The sequence below is a fragment of the Muscardinus avellanarius genome, assembly GCF_963383645.1.
Source record: "Muscardinus avellanarius genome assembly, chromosome: 9".
Classification (NCBI taxonomy): Eukaryota; Metazoa; Chordata; class Mammalia; order Rodentia; family Gliridae; genus Muscardinus; species Muscardinus avellanarius.
The window spans coordinates 100,984,458-101,010,388 of NC_137795.1; the positions used below are offsets into that span (position 1 = coordinate 100,984,458).

The 25,931-nt window shown below is 39.0% G+C and overlaps 1 protein-coding gene across 1 annotated transcript in view; it reads left to right on the top strand.

Moving 5' to 3' along the window:
- Positions 1-25,931, top strand: part of MGAM (maltase-glucoamylase) — a gene marked incomplete at both ends in the record, with an annotated part of 169,693 nt that overhangs the window by 91,077 nt on the left and 52,685 nt on the right. Inside the window, 21 exons of the mRNA XM_080701254.1 lie at positions 211-349; positions 1,562-1,695; positions 1,809-1,843; positions 1,931-2,047; positions 2,421-2,569; positions 3,388-3,472; positions 4,300-4,356; positions 6,730-6,854; positions 8,181-8,269; positions 9,531-9,580; positions 10,162-10,329; positions 13,538-13,801; positions 14,142-14,342; positions 19,172-19,326; positions 21,086-21,254; positions 21,522-21,618; positions 22,389-22,501; positions 23,080-23,205; positions 24,313-24,441; positions 24,700-24,810; positions 25,327-25,389. Coding sequence (XP_080557380.1) covers positions 211-349; positions 1,562-1,695; positions 1,809-1,843; positions 1,931-2,047; positions 2,421-2,569; positions 3,388-3,472; positions 4,300-4,356; positions 6,730-6,854; positions 8,181-8,269; positions 9,531-9,580; positions 10,162-10,329; positions 13,538-13,801; positions 14,142-14,342; positions 19,172-19,326; positions 21,086-21,254; positions 21,522-21,618; positions 22,389-22,501; positions 23,080-23,205; positions 24,313-24,441; positions 24,700-24,810; positions 25,327-25,389 — 2,576 coding nt within the window. The remainder of the gene's footprint in view (positions 1-210; positions 350-1,561; positions 1,696-1,808; positions 1,844-1,930; positions 2,048-2,420; positions 2,570-3,387; positions 3,473-4,299; positions 4,357-6,729; positions 6,855-8,180; positions 8,270-9,530; positions 9,581-10,161; positions 10,330-13,537; positions 13,802-14,141; positions 14,343-19,171; positions 19,327-21,085; positions 21,255-21,521; positions 21,619-22,388; positions 22,502-23,079; positions 23,206-24,312; positions 24,442-24,699; positions 24,811-25,326; positions 25,390-25,931) is intronic.

Below are 25,931 nucleotides of genomic sequence, written 5' to 3' on the forward strand. Positions count from 1 at the left end.
GTAATTCTTGTTCTTCCTCTCAGCGTGGTTTTATTCAGTAAACCTTATGTTGAAAGCACCTGCAGGCCATTGCAGCTCAGAGAAGAGCAAGCACTGTGGCATTATTTTGGAGATGGGATGGGTCTATGCTGGGGTGAAGTTAGTTAGAGAGGTGACGGACTAAAAGCATTAGGAGGGGCTAGTTTTCTCACTTGTCCATCTTCTCCCCAGATCTGGTATCCAGGGACCGGGGCCTGAGCAGCATGACCCTGTGCATGGAGGGCGAGCAGATCCTGCCAGACGGCTCCCGCGTGAGGCACTATGATGTGCACAGCCTGTACGGCTGGTCCCAGACCAGACCCACCTACGAGTGAGTCTTTGTTCCCATTCTCCACTTGGCACGAGCTCTGGGGCAGCCAGTGTTCTGTAGTGCTTCCCTGAATTTTCTTTAGTTCACCAATATAAGGGTTAAGAAGCATTTAATTTCAACCATATAGTAGTTTCTCTTTATTATTCAAATACTCCTGGAGTTTGGAAACAGGCACTATAATTATAATTGAGAATAGACTTATAGGACATGAGCCATCATTGACAAATTAGTAGTTAAGTTGAGGATGGTCAAATGGAGCCCTCACACAATACAGCTGGTGTTAGATAAAGGCAAATATGGTACATATGCAATGGAATTTTACTTGGCCACAAAGAATATAAAAATTATGTCATCTGCAGGAAAATGGGTGAAAGTAGAACCTCATTTTAAATGAGATCTGCCAGACTCAGAAAGTCAAGAGTTCCATGTTTCCTCTTATATATGGAAGCTAGAAAGAAAATGAGAATAACAAGGATCTCATGAAAATGTGGAGGAAGACCAGTAGATTTGTGGAAGGGGAAAAAGAGATGGAGCAGGAGTGGTGGAAAAGGAGGTTTGATAAATAGAAAAAAATAATGTTACTTTCATTATTAATGTATCGTTATCAGTCTCACAAACATGGGAAGGGAGGAGAAGAAGGGAAGAGAAGGGAGAAACATACCAAATACTATGTGCATATGTGAACGCATCACTGTGAATCTCTACAGTATATAATTACAATACACTAGTTATTAAATAGAGGCACAGAAGACAAAGGGCTGGTATTGCTTCATTTCATGAAAAGTGGGTTATCTCTATTGGATTTTTATTTTTGCCATTATTGTTTTATAGTCAATAAAGTTCTATTGAATCAGCAGTCCGACTTAGAGATAATAATGAATAATACAAATTATTAGAAATAAAATTTGTAAAAGAAGTAAAAAAATGACTCAGGGTTTACAAATATGGAAAAAATTCTGTGATTATTTGCTATTTTGGGATAACACAGTGAGTGTCCAATAAGGTGAAGTTCTTTATGATATGCCATTGCAGACACTGCTGCTGTTCTTATCACCGTCAGTCAGTGGGGCCCTCCCTATACTTGAATTTCCCTATATTTCCTTCCAGTCACACAGCAGATATTTTCTCACCATAGCTCATCTCAAGAGCACTTGAAGGGGAAGCCTTTTTCCCCTGCCCTGTCCTCCATTCACCTGTGTGTCCCCTCCTCAGAGCCGTGCAGGAGGTGACAGGAGAGCGAGGGGTGGTCATCACGCGCTCCACCTTCCCCTCTTCTGGCCGCTGGGCAGGACACTGGCTGGGAGACAACACGGCCGCCTGGGACCAGCTGAAGAAATCCATCATTGGTGTGTGGGCTTGTTCCTGGGCCTGTGCTGGCAGGGAGGGAGTCGGGTCCCTGGGAAGGAGGGAGGAGGAGGCAGGGCGAGGCCTCTCCTGACCAGTGTGGTTCTCATTGCAGGTATGATGGAGTTCAGCCTCTTCGGCATATCCTACGTAAGTATCCTTGGACTCATCATAAGCACCCAAGAAGGTGACATCACTTGGAATCACTGACAGGGTCTTTTCATTTATTTGTTCCAGACTGGAGCAGATATCTGTGGGTTCTTACAAGATGCTGAGTATGAGATGTGTGTTCGATGGATGCAACTGGGAGCCTTCTACCCCTTTTCTAGGAACCACAACAACATCGGGACCAAGGTTGAATCTCTGTGTTCTGTGTCATGTGATATGCAGCTTCTACTTTGAACTCGAGTTTGTGCTATTTTCTCTGGGAAATCATAAATCAGTGGCCTTTCTTCCTACTGAATTATATCCCAGAGTATGATTTAGATCATTGTTTTTGTTTAGGAAGGAATGTTACAAATTTATCTCCATAGATTGTGTCTTGGGGAAATTTTATTGACTTTTCTTTGATGGCTTCGGAGACCATTGCACATCTATTAAAAATATACTTTGAGCATCATCCATATTTACCTTAATATAGCTGTGCATGCTCCATATGGAATAAGCTTCATTGACTTTCTTATTTCATCTAAGATATGTTCTGAACATCCTTGTTTTTTCCCTTTAGCGACAAGATCCTGTCTCCTGGGATTCTGCCTTTGTGAATATTTCCAAAAGTGTGATAGAGACCAGATACACCCTGTTGCCATATTTTTACACTTTGATGTACAGGGCCCATGCGGAGGGTGTCACTGTGGTGAGGCCTCTTCTCCACGAGTGAGTGTCTAGCTGGAATCCTGTGGGTTAATGGGTAATTCATCAGTAGGTTTTCATTTTATGCAAACGTACTAAAAATGTATGGTCTTTGTTCTACTGAAAACCACCACTGGTAAAGGCATTAATCAATGGGGCCATAGACACTGCTTAGATTTCCATTTGGGTCCTTCTATTTATAAAGCATATATTTATTCACTGTAGCTCAGGCTCCAGAGTGGTCTCTGCTTTCCATTAAGGGTCATAACTCATTACTCCTTTTAGAACAGTATTATATATTCCATATGTCTCTAATGAAATGCCAATTATTGAAAATTTTTTCAAATGATATAACATATCATAATTTTCTTCTATTTTGCCATGCAAGGACCTCCCTATCTTATGTAGAAGTTTGGTTGTATGGACCCAAGCCAAAAAGTGTTTATGTCACAAAAGAAGACTTTCCTTGAGGAGAAATTAGAAATGAGGTTTTCTTTCATATAAAACGTATCATGTTGGAACAATATGAAATATGTTGGAAAATATTTTGGAACATATTTTAGCAGAGAAGATATCTAAACCATTTCCAAAGTTTGATCTACATGACCTGTAGAATGTAGGGACTTGTTTGTTTCTGACCATGCAACTGGGAGCCTTTTTCCTCTTCTTTATGAATGGCAACATCATTGAGAGTAGAATCTTTGATCAAACTAGGGAAAGGGTAATGATGGTATAAGATGCAGCTAGATTGCTGACTTAGATCATAACTTGAGTAGTTTCTTCTGTGCCGTGGCTGTGTCCTTTTTGAGATCTATTTGTGACATCTTACTTTTCCTCCCCAGGTTTGTTTCAGATCCGGTGACCTGGGATATAGATGAACAGTTCCTTCTGGGTCCAGCCCTACTGGTCAGCCCTGTCCTGCAGCCTGTGAGTATGGAGGCCACTGTTCACTGGAGGACCCAGCTGTGCTGGGAGAATGCTGGGAGAACAGGACAGGGAGAAGTTGCTTTGTGGAGATCCATGCTTTCTTATTTTACCTTTGACTCATTCTTTTTCAGAGCAGAAATCCATCACTTATGTATTCTGATCTTGAGCTCCCTCCTCTTTAACATCAACCAAACTCATCTATTATTTTTCAATTGTCAAGAATAGTATTGCATGTCATACATTTGTGGACATAATCATTTGCCTATTAAATAAGTCGTTAGGGTTCTACAGCACCTGATGTGTAATCATTCTTTACAATCCTCTTGTCCTGTTAAACAATGTTCCAGGCCACTTGCTCATAGCAGAGTGTGTCATCCTTTTTCTGTTGGCTCACTGTCCCTTCTAGAAGCAATCTTTCAGGTGGCAAGAGCCATTTTCTTCTATTTGTATGGATACTTAAGATTTTGATTAAAATACCAACAAATCACAACCTCCTTAAAACCTATTGAAATTTCAAAACTGTCTTCTGCTCCACATCAACATCTCATTATCTCTTCAGAGAGGGGACAGGGGTCCTGGAGACATCAATGGTGATTTTTGTCCTTGAAGTCCTGGTTCCCAAAGGCGTTGTGAAAACCCCTTGTTTTTCATTTTCTCTGTTTGAGAAGGGGGAAGAGGATAGCTACTACAGCATTACTGATATTTGAAGAGACAAAGCAAGCCGGTCCAAGACCACTGCTACCAGTTAACTATTTCCAATGAAAGTTGTTTGTTCTGTCCTAGATCAGAGTGCTTAGCTCTCACACCTTGTTTGTGTTTAATTTCAGAATGTCAGAAATGTCACTGCATATTTCCCTAGAGCCCGCTGGTATGACTACTACACGGTAAGATTTTTTAAATGTTTATATAGCTTGGGAAATGGTTGAGTACAAAATCCTTAGATCTGACAGACCTCAAGCCAAATGCTGGCTGTGGCCTGCTGTGTGGTCCTGACAAATCACTTTAAGCCTTGTAGACTCTGTTTTCTTACTTCCAAATGTGGTAGGAACACTGTCAAGAAAGTGTTGTAAAATAACACACAGTAGCTTTATTCTTAGTGTGGCAAGATGTTAGGATGCTGGTATGGGCTTTACTCCCTGGAATGCTCTGAGAATAGAACAGTAAACTTTCTTTAAGTGAGTCTAGCATTAGAGCTGATCCTAGAGAATTTAATCTTTAATGAGAAGCTAATATTTTCCTGGACTAAGCTTAAGCTTAAGCTTAAGCTATTGAGAAGCCTAGAGCACAGGATTTAAGTTGGCATTGCAATGTAGGGATGGTCTTGCATTGCATGACATTGAGAAAGTCTCTTAGTGACCTCAGGCTTGAAAATAATTTTATTGAACTCTACCTTTTGGAATCTGGAAGTTGTTTCCTATTGTTTTCACCTTGTAATAAGGATCTCAACTTGCTTTCCTAAACACTGATATATGATTAAATAATTGCACATCTTACCTTTAAAAATGTGAAGACTAACAAAGAATAATACCTGTAATGGCTGACTTTATATACAGTTATTAATAGGCGATAGCTTAGTTGAGGAGGAAGAGGTCTATGAAACCATGAAGAAAGTATAGATGTATAGAGCCATTTAGTGAATAAAAACACTTTGACGTGAAGATCACATGGCTTAGATTAATGAAAAATAACTCCTTAATTAATAATAACAAGGTATGTGCATCTGTCTCCTTTTTCTAGTCATTATTTTTTTAGTATATTATGAGCCACAGAATCTAGAGGAGAGGAATAGGAAAGAAAATGGACTTTATAAAATTAGGAGAGAAAATAGAAGAGTTGGAAGAGGGCCAGGGGAGGGAGGATGCGAGGGGAACAAAAAAGGTATGGGGAAACAGACCAAATAGTGCTGTGTGCATACAATGAATGCATTACTATGAATCTCAGAATCATGTACAGCTACAATGCACCAAGAAAAATGCAAAAAATATTATCTACAGGAAAATCTGGATGTCACTTATTTTTGTGAATAAAATTTTATTGGAGTATAGCCATATATATCTATTTACTTGTTCTCAATAATAACTTCTCCTCACCTCTAAAGAATTGGTCCTCAGATGGGAACATTTTGTCTGCAAAGGGACATTTGACAAAGTGTGGAGATATTAGTCGTGGTTACAATGGAGTGGGAAGGGAGGGGCGCTACTTGGAACTTGTGGGTGGACACTGAGGCACTGAGAATGCTGTTAAAAATCAAATAGCCCAGGCCAGTCCCACAGCAAAGAATTCTCTTGCTGCAAACATAAGTAAGGCCAGCAGGGAGAAGCAAAGCTGTAATTGAGAAAGCATGGACAGGTGGTCCTTAGGATTTGAAGTGTCTGGCTGAGGTGAGAGATCACCTTCACACATGAGGCAACAGCAAGATATATTATGTTGAAGATAAGGACATGGAAAATAAATCTTGATTTTTCTGTGAAGTAGAAGTAAAGGTGTTGAGGGTGGGAGCAGCACACTGGAGGTGGGATTGAGACTGAGAAAGAGAAGATATAGAATGCCATTGTGAAGAGTACATGAGGAGCCAGTGTGGTGGTGCATGCTTGTAAACCCAGTGCTTGGGAGGCTGAGACAGGAGGATCGCACAGGTTCAAAACCAACCTCAGCAACTTAGTGAGACCCTCTTTACAAATAAAATATAAAAATAGGGCTAGGGGGTGTAGCCCAGAGGTAGAAAGCCCCTGGGTTTTATCCCCAGTACTGAAAAAAATAAAATAAAATAAAAAATATAAAAAAGAGTAAATGAGGAAACAAATGACTGAAGAATTTAGTGAGGCCTCCACAACTTAGTGAGACCCTGTTTCAAAATAAAGAATAATAAAAATAGGCCTGGGTTATATCTCAGAGGTAGAATGCCCCTGGGTTCAATCCCTAGTACTGAAAAAATAAATAAAAAAGGCATGAGGAACACTTCTTGCAGTGCTCTGTGACATAGGAACAGTTTGTGGAGTGGGCTGGGCTGCGAGCCGTGCCAGCACCTCATGTTCTATGTCCTATGGAACTCCCACCCATCCAGGGACCATTGCAAGGCATTATAGCAACAAAGCAAGGTGCACACAGCAGCTGGGGATCCAGAGCGTGCAATGACAGGTGTGTGCTGAATGGGGACAGACAGGTGGCAAGTCCAGAGAGGCAGGTGAGACGTCTTCCAAGCATGCTTCAGGGAGGTGTGCCCCTTTCCTCATCTCCTCCTTTCCTTCTGCCCGCAGGGTGTAGATATCAATGCAAGAGGGCAGTGGAGGGAGTTGCCGGCCCCTCTAGAGCACATAAATCTTCATGTCCGTGGTGGCCACATCCTGCCCTTGCAGGAGCCTGCTCAGAACACACGCTTGAGGTGAGTGATGGGACTGACCTTTATTTGTAAACTGGCGTGTTGTTCATTTTTATAGATTGTCAGCCTCTCCCTCAAGCATTAATTGAGGTTTTTTTTGATTGTCATTTGCTTTAATGTGATGAGACCTCTCATATGGATAATTTCTGCTCCCCATCTGTAGAACTGAAAGTACTAAAACACATGTCATTCTCCAAACATAACCATCTATTTTCCTACATTTGGATTTCTTCTTTTATTGCCCTTTCCAGCAGACTCACGGCCTCCAGCATTCTAGACCAATGCCTTACCACTGAGTTATATATAACTCTGGCCCCCTATTGCCTTTTTCATGACCCATATGCATAAAATATCCAGTTCTTCGAACAGAGGAAGTGCTGCCATTTTCAAATTTCTGAACAGTTTAAAATACAGTTTTGGTTTTTTTTTTTTGCAGTTCTTCTATTTCTTTGTAAATATTGTTAAACATTTCAATCATAGTTATTTCATGCTCTGTTTGAAAATTTTGTTATCTAAAATACTTAGTAGAATATGACTCTATGTTATTTATGCTCTTTCCACTGACTTATTTATTATCTTTTGAGTTTAGTGGTATATTGTTTTTCAGATGTGATGATATTAAGGTCCTATATGGGGGGGTCTCCCTCCTTCAGATGTAATTTGTCTTCTCTTTGATTGGGAGCCAGTTGGACTGATCCAACTTGGTGTCTTGTGGTCTCTCTTTAAAAACCCTGACTTGCCATGGAAATTGTAATTTTAGCCTCTCTACCTTGGATCACCAGGCATTGTGGCCCAGATTAGTCTCAGTAGGCATTTGCTCAAGGGATTTTAAAGTGTTTGTGGGTTTAGATGACTGTTCTCTATTCCTGTGTGATTTTGAAATCTTTAACATATATTTTTATTTATTGGAAGCCCCCCAACAATATTTTTAAATAGCAATCTGTGTTATCATTTATCTAGGATCGAGTATTAGTTCAATGGGTAGGTCCCCAGCATATCCAGTCCATCATCCTTCTGAAACTGCCATTCTGGACTCCTGTAGGGTCTAACTTTTGTATCACTTAATTTCCTGCTTTGATTATTTGATGAATATACCCCAGTCTTTCTTATCACATGGAAAGGCACACAGGCCAGGAGTTGGGATTTATTAATCTTTGTATCTCCTGGATTTCTGATCTGAGCAATGGCATCTTAGTGCATGCTGTGAGTGAAATCCTGGCATTTGGTTGATCGTGCTAGGAATGTCTCCAATTAAATCTCCATAAAACCTTTTACAAAATTCTTTGAGCCCTGTGACTTAGTGACTTATATAACTTTGTTTTTCTACAGTCGACAGAATCCTCTTGGTCTTATCATTGCCTTAGATGAGAACAATGAAGCCACAGGTGAACTTTTCTGGGACGATGGGCAAAGTATAGGTGAGTATTATTATGAGTATCTTCCTATTTCTAAACCTATGTCACCGATTGATGGCCTTTTATAGTGGTTGTTCATTAAGCTTTGATGGAAAATTCACCAGGTTCAGAAGCAAAAGTCACTTGAGCCAGGCGTGGTGGCGTACACTTATAATCCCAGCATTTGGGAGGCTGAGACAGGAGGATTGTGGTTCAAAGACAGCCACAGCTCCTACTTAGTAAGGTCCTTTTCAGCACAGTGAGACCCTATTTAAAAATAAAGAATAAAAAATAGGGTTGGGGGTATAGCTCGGAGGTAGAAAGCCCTGGGTTCCATCCCCAGTACCACACACACAAAATGTCACCTGAGAGAAGAATCATTTTGCTTCTTGTGCACCGGTCCCACACCTGGAAGGGGATGCTGTCTCTATCTCTCAGAATTCTTCCATCATCTAGTCATATAGGCCTTCATTTTCTTGTTGCTGGGTATCTGGAAGAAGAAAGTTCAAGACTCTCTATTTGTCTGTAATTTAAATATCTTCCCCAAAATATATATGAACCAATGTTGATGACATTAAAGCATACCCATGTTGGTGAGGCAGGTAGAATATCTTTACTAGTGTGTACACATCTAGCTGTGATTTTTAGCACATTTCTTTTGCTCTGGTACTAACAGTTCTTGGGGTTCTATCTTAGGAAATAGACTTCTATGTGGTACACTCCTTGGAAATGCTTCTAAGTGAATCTTTTAAAGGTTATAATAGGAAGAACAATAACTATTTACTCTTTCTATTTCATGAAATAGATTGAGTAGTATTGGGACTAGCTCTTCTGTAAAGGTTTTATAAAATTTATTTGGGAAACCATCTGGTCCTGGGCTTTTCTTTGATGGTACACTCTTTATTGCTGCTTCAATGTATTTGATTGCTATTGGTTGGTTTAAATTTTCTATATCATTTTGGCTCAGTTTAGGAAGGTTGTATTTATATAGAAAGTTGTCAATTTCTTCTAGATTTTTATTTTGTTGGAGTATAGATTTTCAATGTAGTTTCACTCCCATGTTCATTGCAGTGTTATTTAAGATAACCAAGATAGAAAAATAACCTAAATGTCCACTGTTAGATGGATGGATACAGAAGTCCTGGAACATAAAGACATTGAAAGATTCTGACAAAAAATAAAGAAATGTTGCAATTTGCAACAGAGTTAGCTTTAAACAGAGGTAGATAATTCATTTTTTCTGTGGTAGGCAGGAGAGTCTGACCTGTGTTTCTTTTACTTTCAGATACAGTGGCCAATAATCTCTATCTTTTGTGTGAGTTTACTGCCAGCCAAGTGAGTACCCTACATTTATGAATCTTAGCTGTGGGCATTTGTCTGACCATTTGCACATATGTGCTTGTGTAGGGAAGAGGTTGCTGTTGTTGCTTCATTTGCATTAATTACTATAGGTGAACAAATTTTCACATGTGACTTAGTTCACAGTAATTGTAGCATCTGTGTTATCAAAATGAGCCAATAATATAGAAGCAAAGCAGTGTTTCTAAATATGGTTTTCTATAATGCATGTCCATGTGGGTGTTCTAAACACATACACACACACACACACACACACACATATACACACCTACACACATATATGAACATACACTCAAAAACAAACTGTATCTACTATCAATATATACATATATGTTTGACATTTGTTTAAACACATATATATTTGACACTGAATATTAATATTAGTAATCACAGTAGTAGTAAAATTAGTTTGTACTCTTTGAACTTCATACCCAGAGAAAGCTAGGAGGCTTTTGGAGCAGGGGGCATCTGGTCTAGATGGAGCTGTTGAATAACTAGGGAATCAATCTGTGCACCAGGCAAGCCTGGGTGCTTCATTGTGCTTAATTGTTTTGCAGAACCACTTGGATGTAAAGATTTCACAATCAAACTACAAGGACCCCAACAATTTAGCATTTCAGGAAATTAAAATCTTTGGGATAGAAGAACCAAACAGTGTTACAGTAAAACAGAATGGTGTCTTAACTCAGGCTTCTCCCAAAGTCACTTACGATCCTAACCTGAAGGTAAGCATACCTTCTTTTGAGGTGGCTTCTCCAGTACTCTTTACAAGGTGGTGTCCCTTTGTGCTGAGCCTTCCTGGGTTCCCCAAGGACTAGGGTTTGAGGCCTGTGGTGGAGATGTCAGAGGGTTGGGAGAGGAAAGTAAAATGAGATGTTTTGAGCTGGAATGAGTTGGGGAGGTGCTGGGGAACAAGGAAGGGGTAAAATGATCTTTACATCCTGAGCATCTTCTTTGCCCTTGGTGTTCTGCTCTGTCTCACTTAATTAACTTTCAAAGAAATGGTTATGGTGCCCCAAAAGAGAGCAGAGTTAGGAAAGTGGATACCAGGGTTGGAGGAAAAGGGATCTTGGAAGCTGATGGCTGGTGCTGAAAGAATCAGGTGGGAGGTAGGGGTCTGAAGACTTAAAAAAAATTCCAAAAGCCCTTACAAGCGTGCGCCACCAAGCCCGGCAAGAATTACTTTTAAGACAAATAATTTTATGATCCTACCCAATTGCTACTTACTTGGCTAGATGATAATAATAAAATAAATTTTCACCAGTGTTGATTAGACCTGACCATCCTGAGCAGCCTAAAATCAGATCATCTGACACCTTATTATTATGAGGAAACCTTAGATGTAAGAGGTCCTGACCCTGGTAGCACTGGTACTCCTGGCATGGCATCTTATAGATCATAAAGGTTGTGTAGGACCTTAACAAATTTGGGGAAATAAGTGACTTTAGACTTCTACTATAATGATATATTGTCCTGAAAACACACATTGTGAATGCATACATTTCAAAGTTAAAAATAAAATAGTTATACAGCTGTTCTTTTATATAGTAAAGTCAAGTCATTTGAAGGATGCATTTGTGAAAACAAACTCTATCGATGTTTGTCTATAAGCTAAGTAACATATGATCAAAGCAACTCTTATTGCTTGAATTGTGTGGAAACAATGCATAATTTAGACACACAAAACTGATGAGTAGTGCTCAGGGAATCCAAACCAACATACAGGAAATGTTTGCATCTCCCTAATTTAATGTTTCAAGTTTATTGGACTAGTTCTGCCAAGTTTTGGGAGGAAGTCAAAGGTACAGCTGGGCCTTGGAAGACAGGGTCTCTTTAGGAGTCCATCAGCAGGATGTTATAGGAATTCCACAAGGATTGCTTTTTTCTTCTGCAACTTTAGGTTTAGTAGGGGCAGTTGGTGGCATTTGTTCAGATCAAGCTATAAGAGTTAAGGTCTTTCCTTTTCTTATGATTGAAAGTGGCTGCTTCATTCTAGTCACCAAGCCCCTATGCTAGAAAAACTTTAAAAATGGAAAACAACAACAACAACAACAACAACAACAACAACAACAACAACAGAAACAATGTTGTAGTTTGTTTTCTGAGCTCTGGACCAGAAGAGTCCACTCAATACAATTCATTTTTTTCAAGACAAAGTTTCTAAGTTGAGAGATCAGAGGGGAGAAGGCAAGAGAGCCAAATTCCTCCAACACATCTCGAGCATCCCTTTTATTGGAAAAAGGTACACAGAGTTTAAGTTGCTTGTCTTTGAAAGAGAACAAAGGAGTTTTGTACTGTTTTTAGGAAAGCATTTCAAGACTGGTGTCAACTCAAAGCCAGCATAACAAGAAACCAAGATTATTGTTTGCTATGTTTGATAAAAATACTTGCAGAGAAAGCAAGAGCAGAAGACACTGCCTTCAATGACTTCTTCTGCTGTCCTTCCATCAAAGCAAGGAGAAAGCTATAGATCTTTAAGCCAATAATTTCTAGGCTCAATATTATCTTCCACAAAACAATCCCCCTCCCATAAAAAAGATTCAGAAGGAAGAGGTTAGGGGAAGGGGAAGACCCTTAAATGAGGAAACATTTGGCCAGCTATTCAGAAGTTTCAGAATGAAACTTTTTATGGACACTGTTATGCTTCATTTATTGAAAATGGCACCACTTTCCTAGAAAGCACACTGGTCTTGGGAAAGCTGTAACAGTAGACTAACCCAACCCAAAGACAGAGAATGGCTCTACATGATCAGTATGTGCATCTTGGATAATTATCAGAGGTTGCATTCACTTCTGGAAGGAGTTAAACTTGGACAGAAAGAAACTAGTGGTTAGATTTAGAAGGGTCTTAGGTGCTAAAATGAGATAGTCATACTTCATTTCATTCTCATAATTAGTCATCCTTGAATCTAGGCCTGTTGGAGGTGAGAAGAAGAGTGAGATTAGTAAAATGGGGAGGTTTCAGATGATTTAGACTAGGAGACTGGGAGAATATGATAATTATTTTAATGCTTCAAAAATGGTCTTATAAACTGGGAGAAATAGTCATTATAATACTTCAGAAACGATCTCATTTGGCTCAGAGTGTGGCTCAGTAATATAGCCCTTGTCTAGTATGTGTGAGGCCCATGGTTCAATTCCCAGGACCATACACACACAAAAAGTTATTTCATAGCTTTAGAAAAATGAGTATGGTAGCTATGTGGAGTGTTATTTAAGGAAAAATCAAATGTAACAAAAATATAGAGCAAAATATTTAATATTTTGCCTGGTGTGTGGGATTCAGGAAAGTAAAAGATATTTTGAGTATCCTGGCTTGGAGAAATGAAGAGATTGAAATGTTAGAAATGGAAGGAACTGGCTGGGCGTGGTGGCGCACGTTATAATTCCTGCGCTTGGGAGGCAGAGACAGGAGGATCGCGCAGGTTCAAAGCCCTGGCTTAGGAGACCCTGTTTCCAAATAAAAATGTAAAAATAGGTCTGAGAGTGTAGCCCGGAGGTAGAAGGGCTTCCAGGAACCCCAGTACCACCAAAAACACAAACAAAAAAAAAAGAAATGGAAGGAACTGTAATGATTTTTCCAATACAGACATTTTGCAATTGATGAAAAAGACTGAAAAAATTGAAAGAATTCATCTAAAATTTTAGGGAAAAATGAGAATGAGAACCCCAGCCATACGATTCTCAGCACGTTTCTCTTGGCACTCCTCCAGAACAATGGGGGGCAGTGATGGGGAGTGCAGGGTAAGAAGGTCAGGGGGATGGGGAAGGAGCAGAAGAGAACTTTCCTACAGAATAAAGAGGACAAGAGGAGTTAGAGAAAGAATGAAGAGGGGTGATTACAACAGGTTCTGTTTGACCTCATTCTTCCCATGGTGTAATGTACAAGGTCCTGATAGAGTAGTGTCATTTGCCCCTTTGCCATTTAAATAGTCCCCTCTCAAGCTCTCTCCACATAAGCTGCAGTCTATTTGTCTTGCTAGTATAGTAGTTCCAGGCCTTTGTCCTGAGGATGAATTTCTTGTGACTCCTCTACCTCTGCAGGTTGCCATTATCACCGAGATCTCTCTTACCCTGGGAGAGGCATACACAGTGGAGTGGGACCTCAAAATAAGAGATGAAGAAAAGATAGACTGTTACCCAGATGAGAATGGAGCTTCTGAAGCAAACTGTCTTGCCCGTGGCTGTGTCTGGGAGGTAACCACACTGAGCATGTTAATGTCTGCTAAAATCCTTTACACGTGATCCATAGGTTCATAAGCACAGCACCAGTGCCTATGTACCTACTTAAAATTCTTATAAAGCAAAAGCTTTCGAAGAAAACCTGAACTGGCTGTGATGAGTGGGTGAAAGAAGAGTGGGATGTTTTTAATAAGTATTTTTCTTAGACTAAGAATTTAGATATTGTCAACCCCAAATGATACATAAGGGAATGAGTAATGTGGTGGTTTTATTTTCACATAAAACTTGCCTTTGGTAACTTTTCTAATAACTCTAAAGCCATGTGTTAATTTATGATATTATTATTACTTTCCAGGAATCCAGTTCCTCTGACGTTCCTGCTTGTTATTTTGTCAGTGATCTGTACTCTGTCAGCAATGTGCAGTATAGCTCACAGGGGGCCTCTGCAGACATCTCCTTGACGTCTTCTCTTTATACCAACAACTTCCCCTCCACACCTGTGAACCCCCTGCGCCTGCAAGTGACCTTCCATAAAAATGAAATGCTGCAGTTCAAGGTAAACACGGTCTATATGTCAGATACTGATATAAGCCCCTTTCAGTTTCTTTCTATAATTTCTGACTTTTAAAAAATTGGTGCATTTATTATCATCAAAAAAGGTGACAGAGGCATGGATGTACACAACACTCCTTGATCACTCCCCCACTTCTCACTCCATTCCTTTTTTCTCCCCACTTTCCCATGCATGCTACTTTGGTCGGCATTGGTAAATTTGTGTATGAACATGTCCATTGAAGTGTTCCCATTTTCAGGTCTTTCTCACCCCTCCTGCCTAACTCATTTAGGTCTCTTCACTTCACTAAGATTTCTTTCCTTTTTCTGTAGTTTCTCCTGTGTCCAAATTTCTCTCTAGCTTCCACAATTGAAGGAGAACATCCAACATTTCCTTTTTGTGACTGACCAATATGACACAGCATATTATTTTCCAGTTTCATCCATTTCCCTGAAAATGACATGATTTCGTTCTTTATGCCTGAATAGAATTTCATTCTATGTATATCCCATAATTTTATAATCTGTTTGTCTGCTGATGGACATCTTGGCTGTTCTAGATTTTGGCAATTATGAATTGTGCTGTTAAAAACATAGATATCCATGCATTACTTTGGTAGTCTGGTTTCAATATTTTTAGAGTGGTAAAGGTAAGTCATATGGTAAGTTCATTCAATTATTCTGAGGACTCTCCACACTGTTATCCAAAATGTTTTCACTAATTTTTTGATACCACCACAATTTATCAGAGTTTCTAATTCACTAGGACTTATTATTTTTTGTACTTTTAATGCTTGCCATTATAATTGGGGATTGGTAAAATCTCAAGGTAGTTCATCTTACTTTTGGTGATACTGGGGGTGGAACCCAGGGGCTTTCTACCTCCAGGCTGTACTCCCAGACCTATTTTACATTTTATTTGGAAACAGGTGTCTCAATAAGTTGCTGAGAGCCTCACTACATAGCTGAGACTGGCTTCAAACCTGTGTGGTCCTCCTATCTCAGCCTCCCAAGTGCTGGGATTACAAGCGTGCGCCACCACGCCTGGCTCAAGGTAGTTTTGATTCACATTTCTCTAATTGCTAATGATGTTGAACATTTTTCACATATATATGAAATATACATTTCATATATATTATATACGTGTGTGTATAGTATTTGCATTTCTTCTTTTGTGAAGTCTTTAGTTAGTTCATTTGCCCAGTATTTTACTGGATTATTTGCTGTTTTGGAGGCGAGTTTCTTGAGTTCTTTGCATATTCTAGATATTAGTTCTCTGTTGAAGGAGTAGCTGGCAGTGATCTCCTATTCTGTTGGCTCTCTCCTAATGTTCTTGATAGTTTCCTTTGTTGCACAGAAGCTCTTCAGTTGAATGCAGTCTTACATGTTAATCCTTGTTTTAATTTCTTTTGCCTTTGGTATCTTATTTAGTAAGTTTTTACCCGTGCTTACGTGTTAGAGCATTGGCCGTATTCCCTCTTCAAGTAACTCAGTGTCTCTAGTCTAATTTCTGGATTTTTGATCAATTTTGAGTTGACTGTTGTGAGGGACGAGAAAGTGGGATTTATTTACATTTTTCTACATATGGATAACTAGTTTTGCCAGCACCATTTGTTGGAAAGTCTATCCTTTTCTCAGAATGTATTTTGGTCCCATTGTCAAAAGTCAATAGGCGGTAAATTTAGAGGAGAATCAGAAACTATTTTGAAAAAATATACTCCTACAATTTGTAAAACATAGAAGAAATTGACATATTTATAGACACATGAAACCTTCCTAAAGTGAATCAAGAAGATAGAGAAAATTTAAACTGACCTATAGCAAGCAAATAAATTGAAACAGGAATAAAGAAATTACCATCAAAGAAAAGCACAGATACAGATAGATTTCCAGCCAAATTTTATTAAACTTTTATAGGATATGTAATCCCAGTACTTCTCAAACTATTCCATGAAATAGAAATAGGGTTCTCTCAAACACATTCTATGAAACCAGTATCACGTTAATACCAAAACCAAATAAAGAAAGCTCAAGAAAAGAAAATACAGACCAAAATCACTGATGAACTTAGACATAAAACTTCTAAACAAAATACTAGGAACACAACAACATTCAAAACCACATAAAAACTATACACATTTTTTAAGTTGGTGCATACTAATTATACATGACAGGGATTTCTTTGTGGCATATTCATATATGCTTATACTTTAATAAGTTCCATTACTTTTTCTGAGTTAAAGTCATGGGACTCTAAAAACAGACTACTTCTTTGAGCTTTATGCTACAGCTGACCAGATCATAATACTAATCCCAAGTAAAATGAGATAACATTTATAGAACCTAATTTTATTAGGAGACCTGTTCTAATTTGCATTTAGAAATGGTTACTATGTTTATGGTTAGGAAATTTTGGGGGAGAACAAGAAGCAGAGAGTGAGCTTAGACTAGTCTAGGAAAAGATATAGGGAGGAGTAGGTATATTAGAGATGGAGAAGGTGGACTCTCAGGGTGATTGGAAGTAACAATGAAGGAAGGGAGGCTTGAAGAAGGTTTGCCATTTTTCTGTCTAGCTTCTGTGTGTACAGGGTGATGACCCTAGCTGCAAGAAGGAACACTGAAAAGGTCTGTGTTTAGATAGTAACCCCATTCATTCAGTATTAGACATTGCATCTGGTGTCTGAAATAGTCAAGAAAGCACAGTGACCTCTTTTTTTTTCCCATGGGTTAATTTTATCTAAATAATAGGGATGGATTAGCTATTATTATGTCTATCTCTCTATTAAATTGCTGGTGTCTTCAGGACTGGGGTTTCTCATTTCTACTTGGTGCTTCTGAAGTCTCACACAGAGACTCCTGTCTGAGAAGCAGTCACATGTTTGTTGAGAGAGTAAACAACAGTGGCAGGCCAGTGTGATTTTCTTAAAAAGGTTCTGCACAGTCTGACCTCAACTTGTGCTGAGTTCTATTACATCATCTTGAGAGGATGCTATTTTATGTTTCCATGCTCTCCAGAGCATCTGCACGTGGTATGTCCCAGACTGATTCAAAGGAATGAAGTTTCTTTGGTTTCTAGCCTTAACTCCTGCACACTCTACCTTTATTTTTTTTAAAGAGAAACCACTTTTATTAATTTTTTTTATGTGGAACATTGAAAATGGCATACATTCAGATTATGCTTGGTACCCTCTTCCCCCTTCCACTTCCCCCTCCCAACAATGAGTGTCCAGGTTAACCATGCTATATTTATACTTTTGCACAAATTTGGAAGTAGCTCCTTCATTAATCAACCTCAGCCTTTTTCCTCTCCTATTCTTTCATTCTAGCTTTGCTGAGGTTTCTCCTCCATTGTCGGGAGTCCCTCTGGTATCCCTCGTTTGGGCATATTTACACTCTACCTTTAGACCACATAGTAGCTCTCTCCAAATTTTTTGCCAAAGAGGCAAAAATATTTACCTCTTTCTATGCTTTTGTGTCTGTAGTGTCTTTGCCAGAATGTCTGGCTTGATCTCATTTCTGTTGCTGATTAATGGCAACAAAGCTCTTAAGTCTCAGCCTGTGTTTCTCTCATGGAATCCTCTCAGGTTCTCAGAAACGGTATTGGGCATCTTGTCTCTCATCTCTTAGCTCTTCAGTGTAATTCTGCCCTCGTTCACATCACCTCAGTATTATGAACCTGTTTCTTTTTACATATCATTATTATATGAATTTCTGAAAATAATAACCTTGAGTTATTCAGTTCACATCACTAGTGTCTAGTACAGTATGAGGCAGTGATAAAGTAGGTACTCAATGAATCCATTTATATATCCTTTCCAGCAAGGACATCTATGATTATTCTAATCAAAAAGTGTTCACTCTTTTTGGCGATGTTTTTTTTTTATTTTTTGGAGGAGATCTAAGCAGATTTTTTTTATTTTTTGTTCTGAAAAAACTTCATGTATTTATACACTCTGATGTACTCATGCACAAAATAAAAAATACATTGATAAATCACACTGATTATAGGTGGTATTTAAAGTTGGTACCAGTGTCAAAGTGTCAAAGATTTTAATAACAGAATAGAAGTAGAAGAGTAATGGAAGCCTTAAAAATAAAGTATGACATACTCAGAACAAAATGTTAAATCCGATATTTTTCTTTGATATGTTAATCAATCCCTTTGTATCATGAGTTTAAAAAAGGCAAAATTATAGCATCCAGACTATTTGTCAAAGTGTCAAGGTTTAGATAAGATATAGATTTCAAGAGTACTATTGGTGCTTAAAATGAGGTTTTAAAACATAATTCTACATATATTTTTTTGGACATTTTGGTGTTTGCCACATTTATTGCTTCTCAATTTATCAAGTCAGAAAAAACTTAATTTTCAAGCAGTAATCTATCCTTTCTTTGTGAGGAGAACATTAAAATTCTTTGTTTTCACTATTTTTTTTATACTGTGGGTAGAACCCAGGGGCTTTTCTACCTCCAGGCTATACTTCCAGACCTATATTTTTTTAATACTTTATTTGGAAACAGGGTCTTACTAAGTTGTTGAGAGCCTCACTTTTTAGCTGAGGCTGGGTTCAAACCTGTGCGATCCTTCTGTCTCAGCCTCCCAAACACTGGGATTACAAGTGTGTGCCCGCATGCCCGGCTTGTTCTTTCTATTTTGAATTAAATGATTTTGTGTTTTTTAACACAAACACCATATATATATATGTATATATGTGTATATATATGTATATATATATGTATATATTTGTATATATATGTATATATATGTATATATACACAGAACTTATTTAATCTCTCAGTATCCTCACTTAACATCGACGTCTTCTGGCCTAGATTTATGATCCCAACAACAATCGGTATGAAGTCCCAGTCCCTCTGAACCTACCCACGGTTCCATCCAGCACCCCTGAGAGTCGACTGTATGATGTCCTCATTAAGAAGAATCCATTTGGGATTGAAATTCGCCGCAAGAGTACAGGCACTGTCATGTAAGTGGCTCCTGGCCTGGTTTGGAGTGGCTGGTTTCCTATACACTCCTTGCCAGGCCCGTTGTCCTTGGGCATTCCCCAGTTCAAAGCATCACACTGTCTATTTCCAGTTCCATGAGTAAGTTATCTTTAGATTTGTTCTTATGAAATGTTTTGGCACCCTGAGAATAATTACTGCAAACAGTTTCATGTACCTCATCATATATCTATTTATGAGATGTCTTCTTTATGTTAGATGTTGTCCAAGGTATTATGATTATGAACACTTGAGGTCTCCAGCATCATAAAAGATAATTTTTGTCTATGTGTGGCATTAAGGATTGAACCCAGAGATGTTTTATCTCTGAGAAACACACTCATTCCTTTTTTTTTTTTTTTTTTTGGTGGTACTAGAGGTGGAACCCAGGGGCTTTTCTACCTCCAGGACATACTTCCAGACCTTTTTTATACTTTGTTTGGAAATAGGGAATCATTAAATTGCTAAGAGCCTCACTAAGTAGCTGAGGCTGGCCTTGAACCTGTGTGATCCTCCTGACTCAGCCTCCCAAGTGCTGGGATTACAAGTGTGTGGCATCACACCTGGTCCACACTCATTCCTTTTTATTTTTTATTGTTTTGAAATAGGGTGCCCTTAGGTTGTTGAAAGTCTCATTGAGTCCCTAATGTTGTGCTTATATGTGCAGTCTTCCTGCATTTGCCTCCCAAGTACTGGGATTACAGGTGTGCACTACCACACCAAGCTTAACAAAGATAATTTATGCGACAATATAAAAGGGAAGTTAATACACTGATAACTGCTGTGTAAGAAAACGAACAGCATAATTAATAGTTATAGGGAGGTTACTGATTTTGAAAGTGTTTTTGAAGTAGGTCTCTCTGTGAGTAATATTTGAAATAGGAGTTGCATGAGCAAATGGAACCACCCACATGGAGCTCTGGGAAAAGAGAAAGAGCATTCCTGAGAGTAGGACTAGTAAGAGCTTAGGCCATGAAAGAGGAGGAGGCGTAGCATGTTAAGGAACAGAAAGGTCTAGTGCAGGAAGGATGCAGGTGAGTGATGGGACATGAAGCTGGGCATTAGGTGGGTGAAGGGAAAGTGCAATCTTGAAATCTCCCTACGTTATTTTCATGGTAAATTATTGAAGAATATAAATTGGGAGAGATATCATGTGAGATAATATTAAAAACATCACTGGATGCCTATATGAAATGGAGAATTGATGGAGAAGAGTGGAGGATAGGGCTGGTGTGTAGTAGTAGCTGCAGAGGTCGTGAGAAGTCATTGAACTGTGCCGGGCGTGGTGGCGCACGCTTGTAATCCCCGCGCTTGGGAGACAGAGAAAGGAGGATCACGCAGGTTTGAAGCCAGCCGCTCTGGCTTACGAGACTCTGTTTCAAAAAAAAAAAAAATTTTGTCTGGAAGTGTAGCCCGGAGGTAGAAGGGCTTCCAGAAACCCCAATACCACAAAAAAAAAAAAAAAAAAGAAGTCATTGAACGTTGTTTTGGCCGTGGAGAGAGGGAGTGATGGAGCAAGAAGAATGAAGGTTGACACAGGGGGTTTATCAAGGATATCTGTGATTATTTTATCTAATGGAGGTTGTGTTATATTTGAAAGATGAATGGGTTCTCCCTAGTAGTAGGGTGGGGAGAAATCCAAAGTTTCTGCTCTCCTTGAAGTGAGCTGTTTGAATAGTGAGCTATAGAAATCCCATTGGAAATGTAATTTTATTTTTCAAATGTCCCCTTTCTGTGTTTCAGTTGGGACTCTCAGCTCCTTGGCTTCACCTTCAACGACATGTTCATCCGCATCTCCACCCGCCTTCCCTCCAAGTACCTCTATGGCTTTGGGGAAACTGAGCACACAGCCTTTCGGAGAGACTTGAACTGGCACACGTGGGGCATGTTTTCCAGGGACCAGCCCCCAAGAGTGAGTACTGAGGACTGGAAACCTGCACCTCGGCCTCTCTCCACCCACTTCCTGGGCATGAAGTAAAAACTTCATGTTCCTAGGCTCCCACTGGGTTGCCACCTTACACTTTGAGACAATAGGCCAGTTCTTGGGTTCCGTTGTTTCTTATATGTTTAACTTGTTTCACAGAGCAGACTAGACTCATCTTAGCAAAGAAGTTATAGTGAGTTTCTTTCTCAGGCATTGTCTTCTAATCTCTTTCTACTTCTCCCAAATGACTTTCAGTACAAAAGAAATTCCTATGGTGTCCACCCCTACTACCTGGGATTGGAGGAAGATGGCAGTGCCCACGGGATTCTGCTCCTGAACAGCAATGCCATGGGTAGGGAGATGCCAGTGCTCCCCTTATTTCTGTGTACCAATTGATCTTGAGTAACTTCAGAATGTTTTTGACTTATCTGTGTCCTTGATTCAAAATTAGCGTGCTTAGGGCAATTTTTTTGTATGTAAATTTTAATTTAGTAACATGGATGACATTTAACCCAGCTTATTTTGGTAAAAATAACATAAGAGGTTGAGAAATCCAAGTGATTTCACATATCCAAGGTTCCACTGGGAGCAACATATATAAATTGAAACTATGGGTGAGAGCCCTTACTTTTAGATACGGGGCATAGCAAAAATGTGTATGGTACATAGGGAAGGGTTATAAAATGAGAATTTTGGCATAAACTGAGTATGACAAAGCTAAAGTAATCTGAATAATATCCATATTTGAATTAGTAGTATTTTATCAAAGTCAATTTCTTGGTTTTACTTTTGTATAAGGTTGTATAAAATATTGTCACTGGGTAAAGTTGAGTGTAGTGCACTTAGAATATCTCAGCATGTTTTGCATCTTTCTTATGTCTTAAACTATTCTTAAACAAAACTACAATATAAATTTTAAAGGAGAATAATGCTTGACATGTAGTAAGACATAGCAATGGGAAAACACCCATTGGGACCCTGTAGCTTTTCACTTAAGTTCTTCAATTCTGTGTGAGAATAGTAGAGAATATCTATTCTTAATACAGAGGGAGGGTTTGCATTTAGGGATTATACTTTACTTTGAAGTTTACCTTCTTGGTTGTCATGGTCCTATCTTTTCAGACGTGACTTTCCAGCCCACACCAGCCCTGACATACCGCACCACAGGGGGAATTCTGGACTTTTATGTGTTCTTGGGTCCAACTCCAGAGCTTGTCACTCAGCAATACACAGAGGTAGGAGGAAATTCATTTGATTTTAAAGCCTTTGTATAATGCATTCTGTGTTCCAAAACCTACATTAATTAGAATAACTCACTAGATAACTGGAAATATATTATGAGGAACAGTAAATCCCTTCCAATAATCATTAAATTATTCCTTTCTCTAATTATTGAAGAGTAGGAGAAATAGTCATAGAATCAGAGATGTTGAAGCCAGTGGTGCTTGTGGTGATGGTGGAAACAGTGTTGGTAGTGCTGGTAGTAATGGCAGTGGTGTTGGTGGGAATAGTTGTAGGGTTAATGACTGTATTGGTGCTGATGCTGGGGCTAGGGATGATTATAGTGATGATGTTAGTGGTGATCACTGGGGAATGATGATGCGAGTATTGATGTTAGTGATGGAGGGCAGATCTAAAAGTGAGGCAATGATAATGGGTTAGTGGTGATGGTGGTTATAGTATGGTGTGAAGTACGGTGGGGATGGTGTTGGTGATGGTGGGCCAAAAGGTGACAATGGATAAATACTATTAGTAATTTGTGTACTAGAATAAACTTTCCAGGCTTCTAAGACTAATATTTTATATTTTCTAGGTGATTGGTCGGCCTGTGATGGTACCTTACTGGGCCCTGGGGTTCCAGCTGTGTCGCTATGGATATGAGGATGATGCTGAGATTTCCAGCTTGTACGATGACATGGTGGCTGCCAAAATCCCCTATGTACGTCTAAATTGTGGTACCTCCTAGCTAGTCCAGGAATCTCCATGTCTGTGTTCATTTGTCAGAATTTTGTGATGTTCTGAAAAGACACAAAGTGCTTTCTCATGTGATATGACACTGATCCTCAGCTCAACACAGTAATACAGGGGGAAGCTTTACCCATCTGATAGAATGGGTGGCTGAAAAAGTCACAGTGAATAGAAAGGGCTGGCCCCAGGGCTCTGTCTATCATAGCATGCTTCCTTGCATTTCATTTACATGGCTTCAAGGTGTTTAGTCTAAAATTCCTCAGTTCTATGAGTAGAAAAGATTAATAGAACAGAGGTTTTTAATTAAAACGATAACTCCTAATCTAGGTGGCATGTGTTGATAGGACTTCAAAACTTCAAACTTTTTTGGGTGCAGAAGCACTGTATTTTATCAGCTCTGAGTTAACCATATCTGAATGTAGGGTCCTGGATGAGCCCATGAATATACATGGAAATAAATCATCCTTCACTTAAAGAAAAGAAGTATCCAATAATCATAACTGAACCAATGGACTATTTTCATATTTAGTCTATTTGCATACTATTCTGTTGCTTACACTGAAGAAATTTAATCAAGCTATATATCTTTTTTGTAAGGAAGCTGTGTCTTATTAATCCCTACATTGTATATTTCAAAGTCATTGCAAAATTCTCTTTTGATTTTTGTTGTGGTAGGTTTATAAGCCACATTGTTTTAGGAGTGGAGAGTAAAGACTAGTTTTTTTCCTGAACATGAACTGCTTATATTGGGGACCAACTTCTTGGGAGAGATAACTGCAATCATTACATATACTGAAAAAATCCTTTCTCATTTTTTTCATTGGTTTTTATAGCAGCAAATCCAGATAGGCATAATCACTTATTTTTTGCTAATTTGGAATTTTTCTATTTTATGAGTGAAAGTGTAAAAAAAAAATAGATGAATTCCCAAGGGTCCATACTAATCAAAGAACAGAGCTCAGCTTATAGAATCAATAAGAAACTATTTACAGTCATGATTGGTATTGGAGGGTGATTTTCCTCAGGATCATGGACTTCCCCCATCAGCAGCCCTCAGTGTCCTCTTTTCCTATCCTAGGATGTGCAGTACTCTGACATTGAGTACATGGAGCGATATCTGGACTTCACCCTCAGCCCCAAGTTTACAGGATTCCCAGCTCTGATCAATCGTATGAAGGCTGATGGGATGCGGGTCATCCTCATTCTGGTTAGTCCTTATGTGAATGTGTGAAGTCTATTTGGGAGAATGAGGTGGGCTTTGGTAGGGATAACTCCATGTACTATTTTTCTCTCCATGTTATAAGTAGAAAAATCAAGATACAGTAAGATAAGTATACTTCTTGGGATTCCCAGCAACTCTACTGGGAAACTAGGGACCTTCCTCTAAGAAAGTTGTCCTTTTCTCTACTGCTTGACATTCTTGTCTTTGTTTTTTTCCCCTACCTTACTTGTGCTTTAATTTTAGGACCCAGCCATTTCTGGCAATGAAACCCAGCCCTATCCTGCCTTCACTCGGGGAGTGGAAGATGATGTCTTTATCAAATTTCCAAATAGTGAAGACATTGTCTGGGGAAAGGTATGATGTAGGTGCTGATCCTCTAATCCTCCATCCTTAGAAGGTCCACTGTTAATGATTGTCCATGTTGGTTTTGGCCTTTTCTTTTATTTGTGTGTGTGGTACTGGGGGAGGAACCCAGGGGCATTTTTACCTCAGGGCTATACTCCCAGACCTATTTTTTATATTTTATTTGGAAACAGGCTCTCACTAAGTTGCTGAGAGCCTCACTAAGTAGCTGAGGCTGGCTTTGAACCTGTGCAATCCTCCTCTCAGTCTCCCAAGTGCTGGGATTACAAGTGTGAGCCACCACGCCCGGCTGACCTTTTCTATTTGGGCTTTGAGGTCAGTCATTTACTTTTTGTAGTCAATATATGTTGAGACAGTTGAGGACTTTGTGGAATCCTTGTCTCTTTATATAATGACTACATGATAATCCAATTATTATTTCCCATACCACCATGACTTATGGTGTTAGGAAAAATGTTTAAGGGACATTGCCTAGGGCATTGCTGTTGAACATTTTTGTCTCTGCAGGTCTGGCCTGATTACCCGGGTATTGTGGTGAACGACTCTCTAGACTGGGACAGTCAAGTGGAGGTAAAGGGCCTTGTGTGTGTACTGGGTGAGGTGAGGGTTGTTAGGAAGGGATGGCCATAGTTAGGGCACCAGGATATCCTACCATGGATGTAGGCAAGAAAGGGATAGGAAAAAATGTGTTGTCAGTCTGTGTGTCAGTCACTTTGAATATACTGCTACTTTGCTTCCATTTGGGATATAGGTATAACTACTCTTCGTTTTAAGAATGAGAGAGTTTAAATTACTTTTACATAGTGTTGATGGTATAAGAATTATTTCAAATACAAAGCTTTCAGAATATAAAGAACTACAGATTTAAAAAAAAAACCTCAAGAGGAAATACTTTATATTTTTCTGAATAGGTTTCTTTCATTGTTTTATTTTTGCCTTGGATTTTCCCTTTAAATAGTATCTCCAACCTCTGTCTTTAGGGAATTGGTCTTTTATTTTGTATGTTTATATATTTTCTTCATGAGCAAGCCCCTATATCCTCCCACTTACAAATAATGCACCCCTATTCTAATCCTTCCTCAACTTTGCTTTTACTTATAATTTTCAGCTTT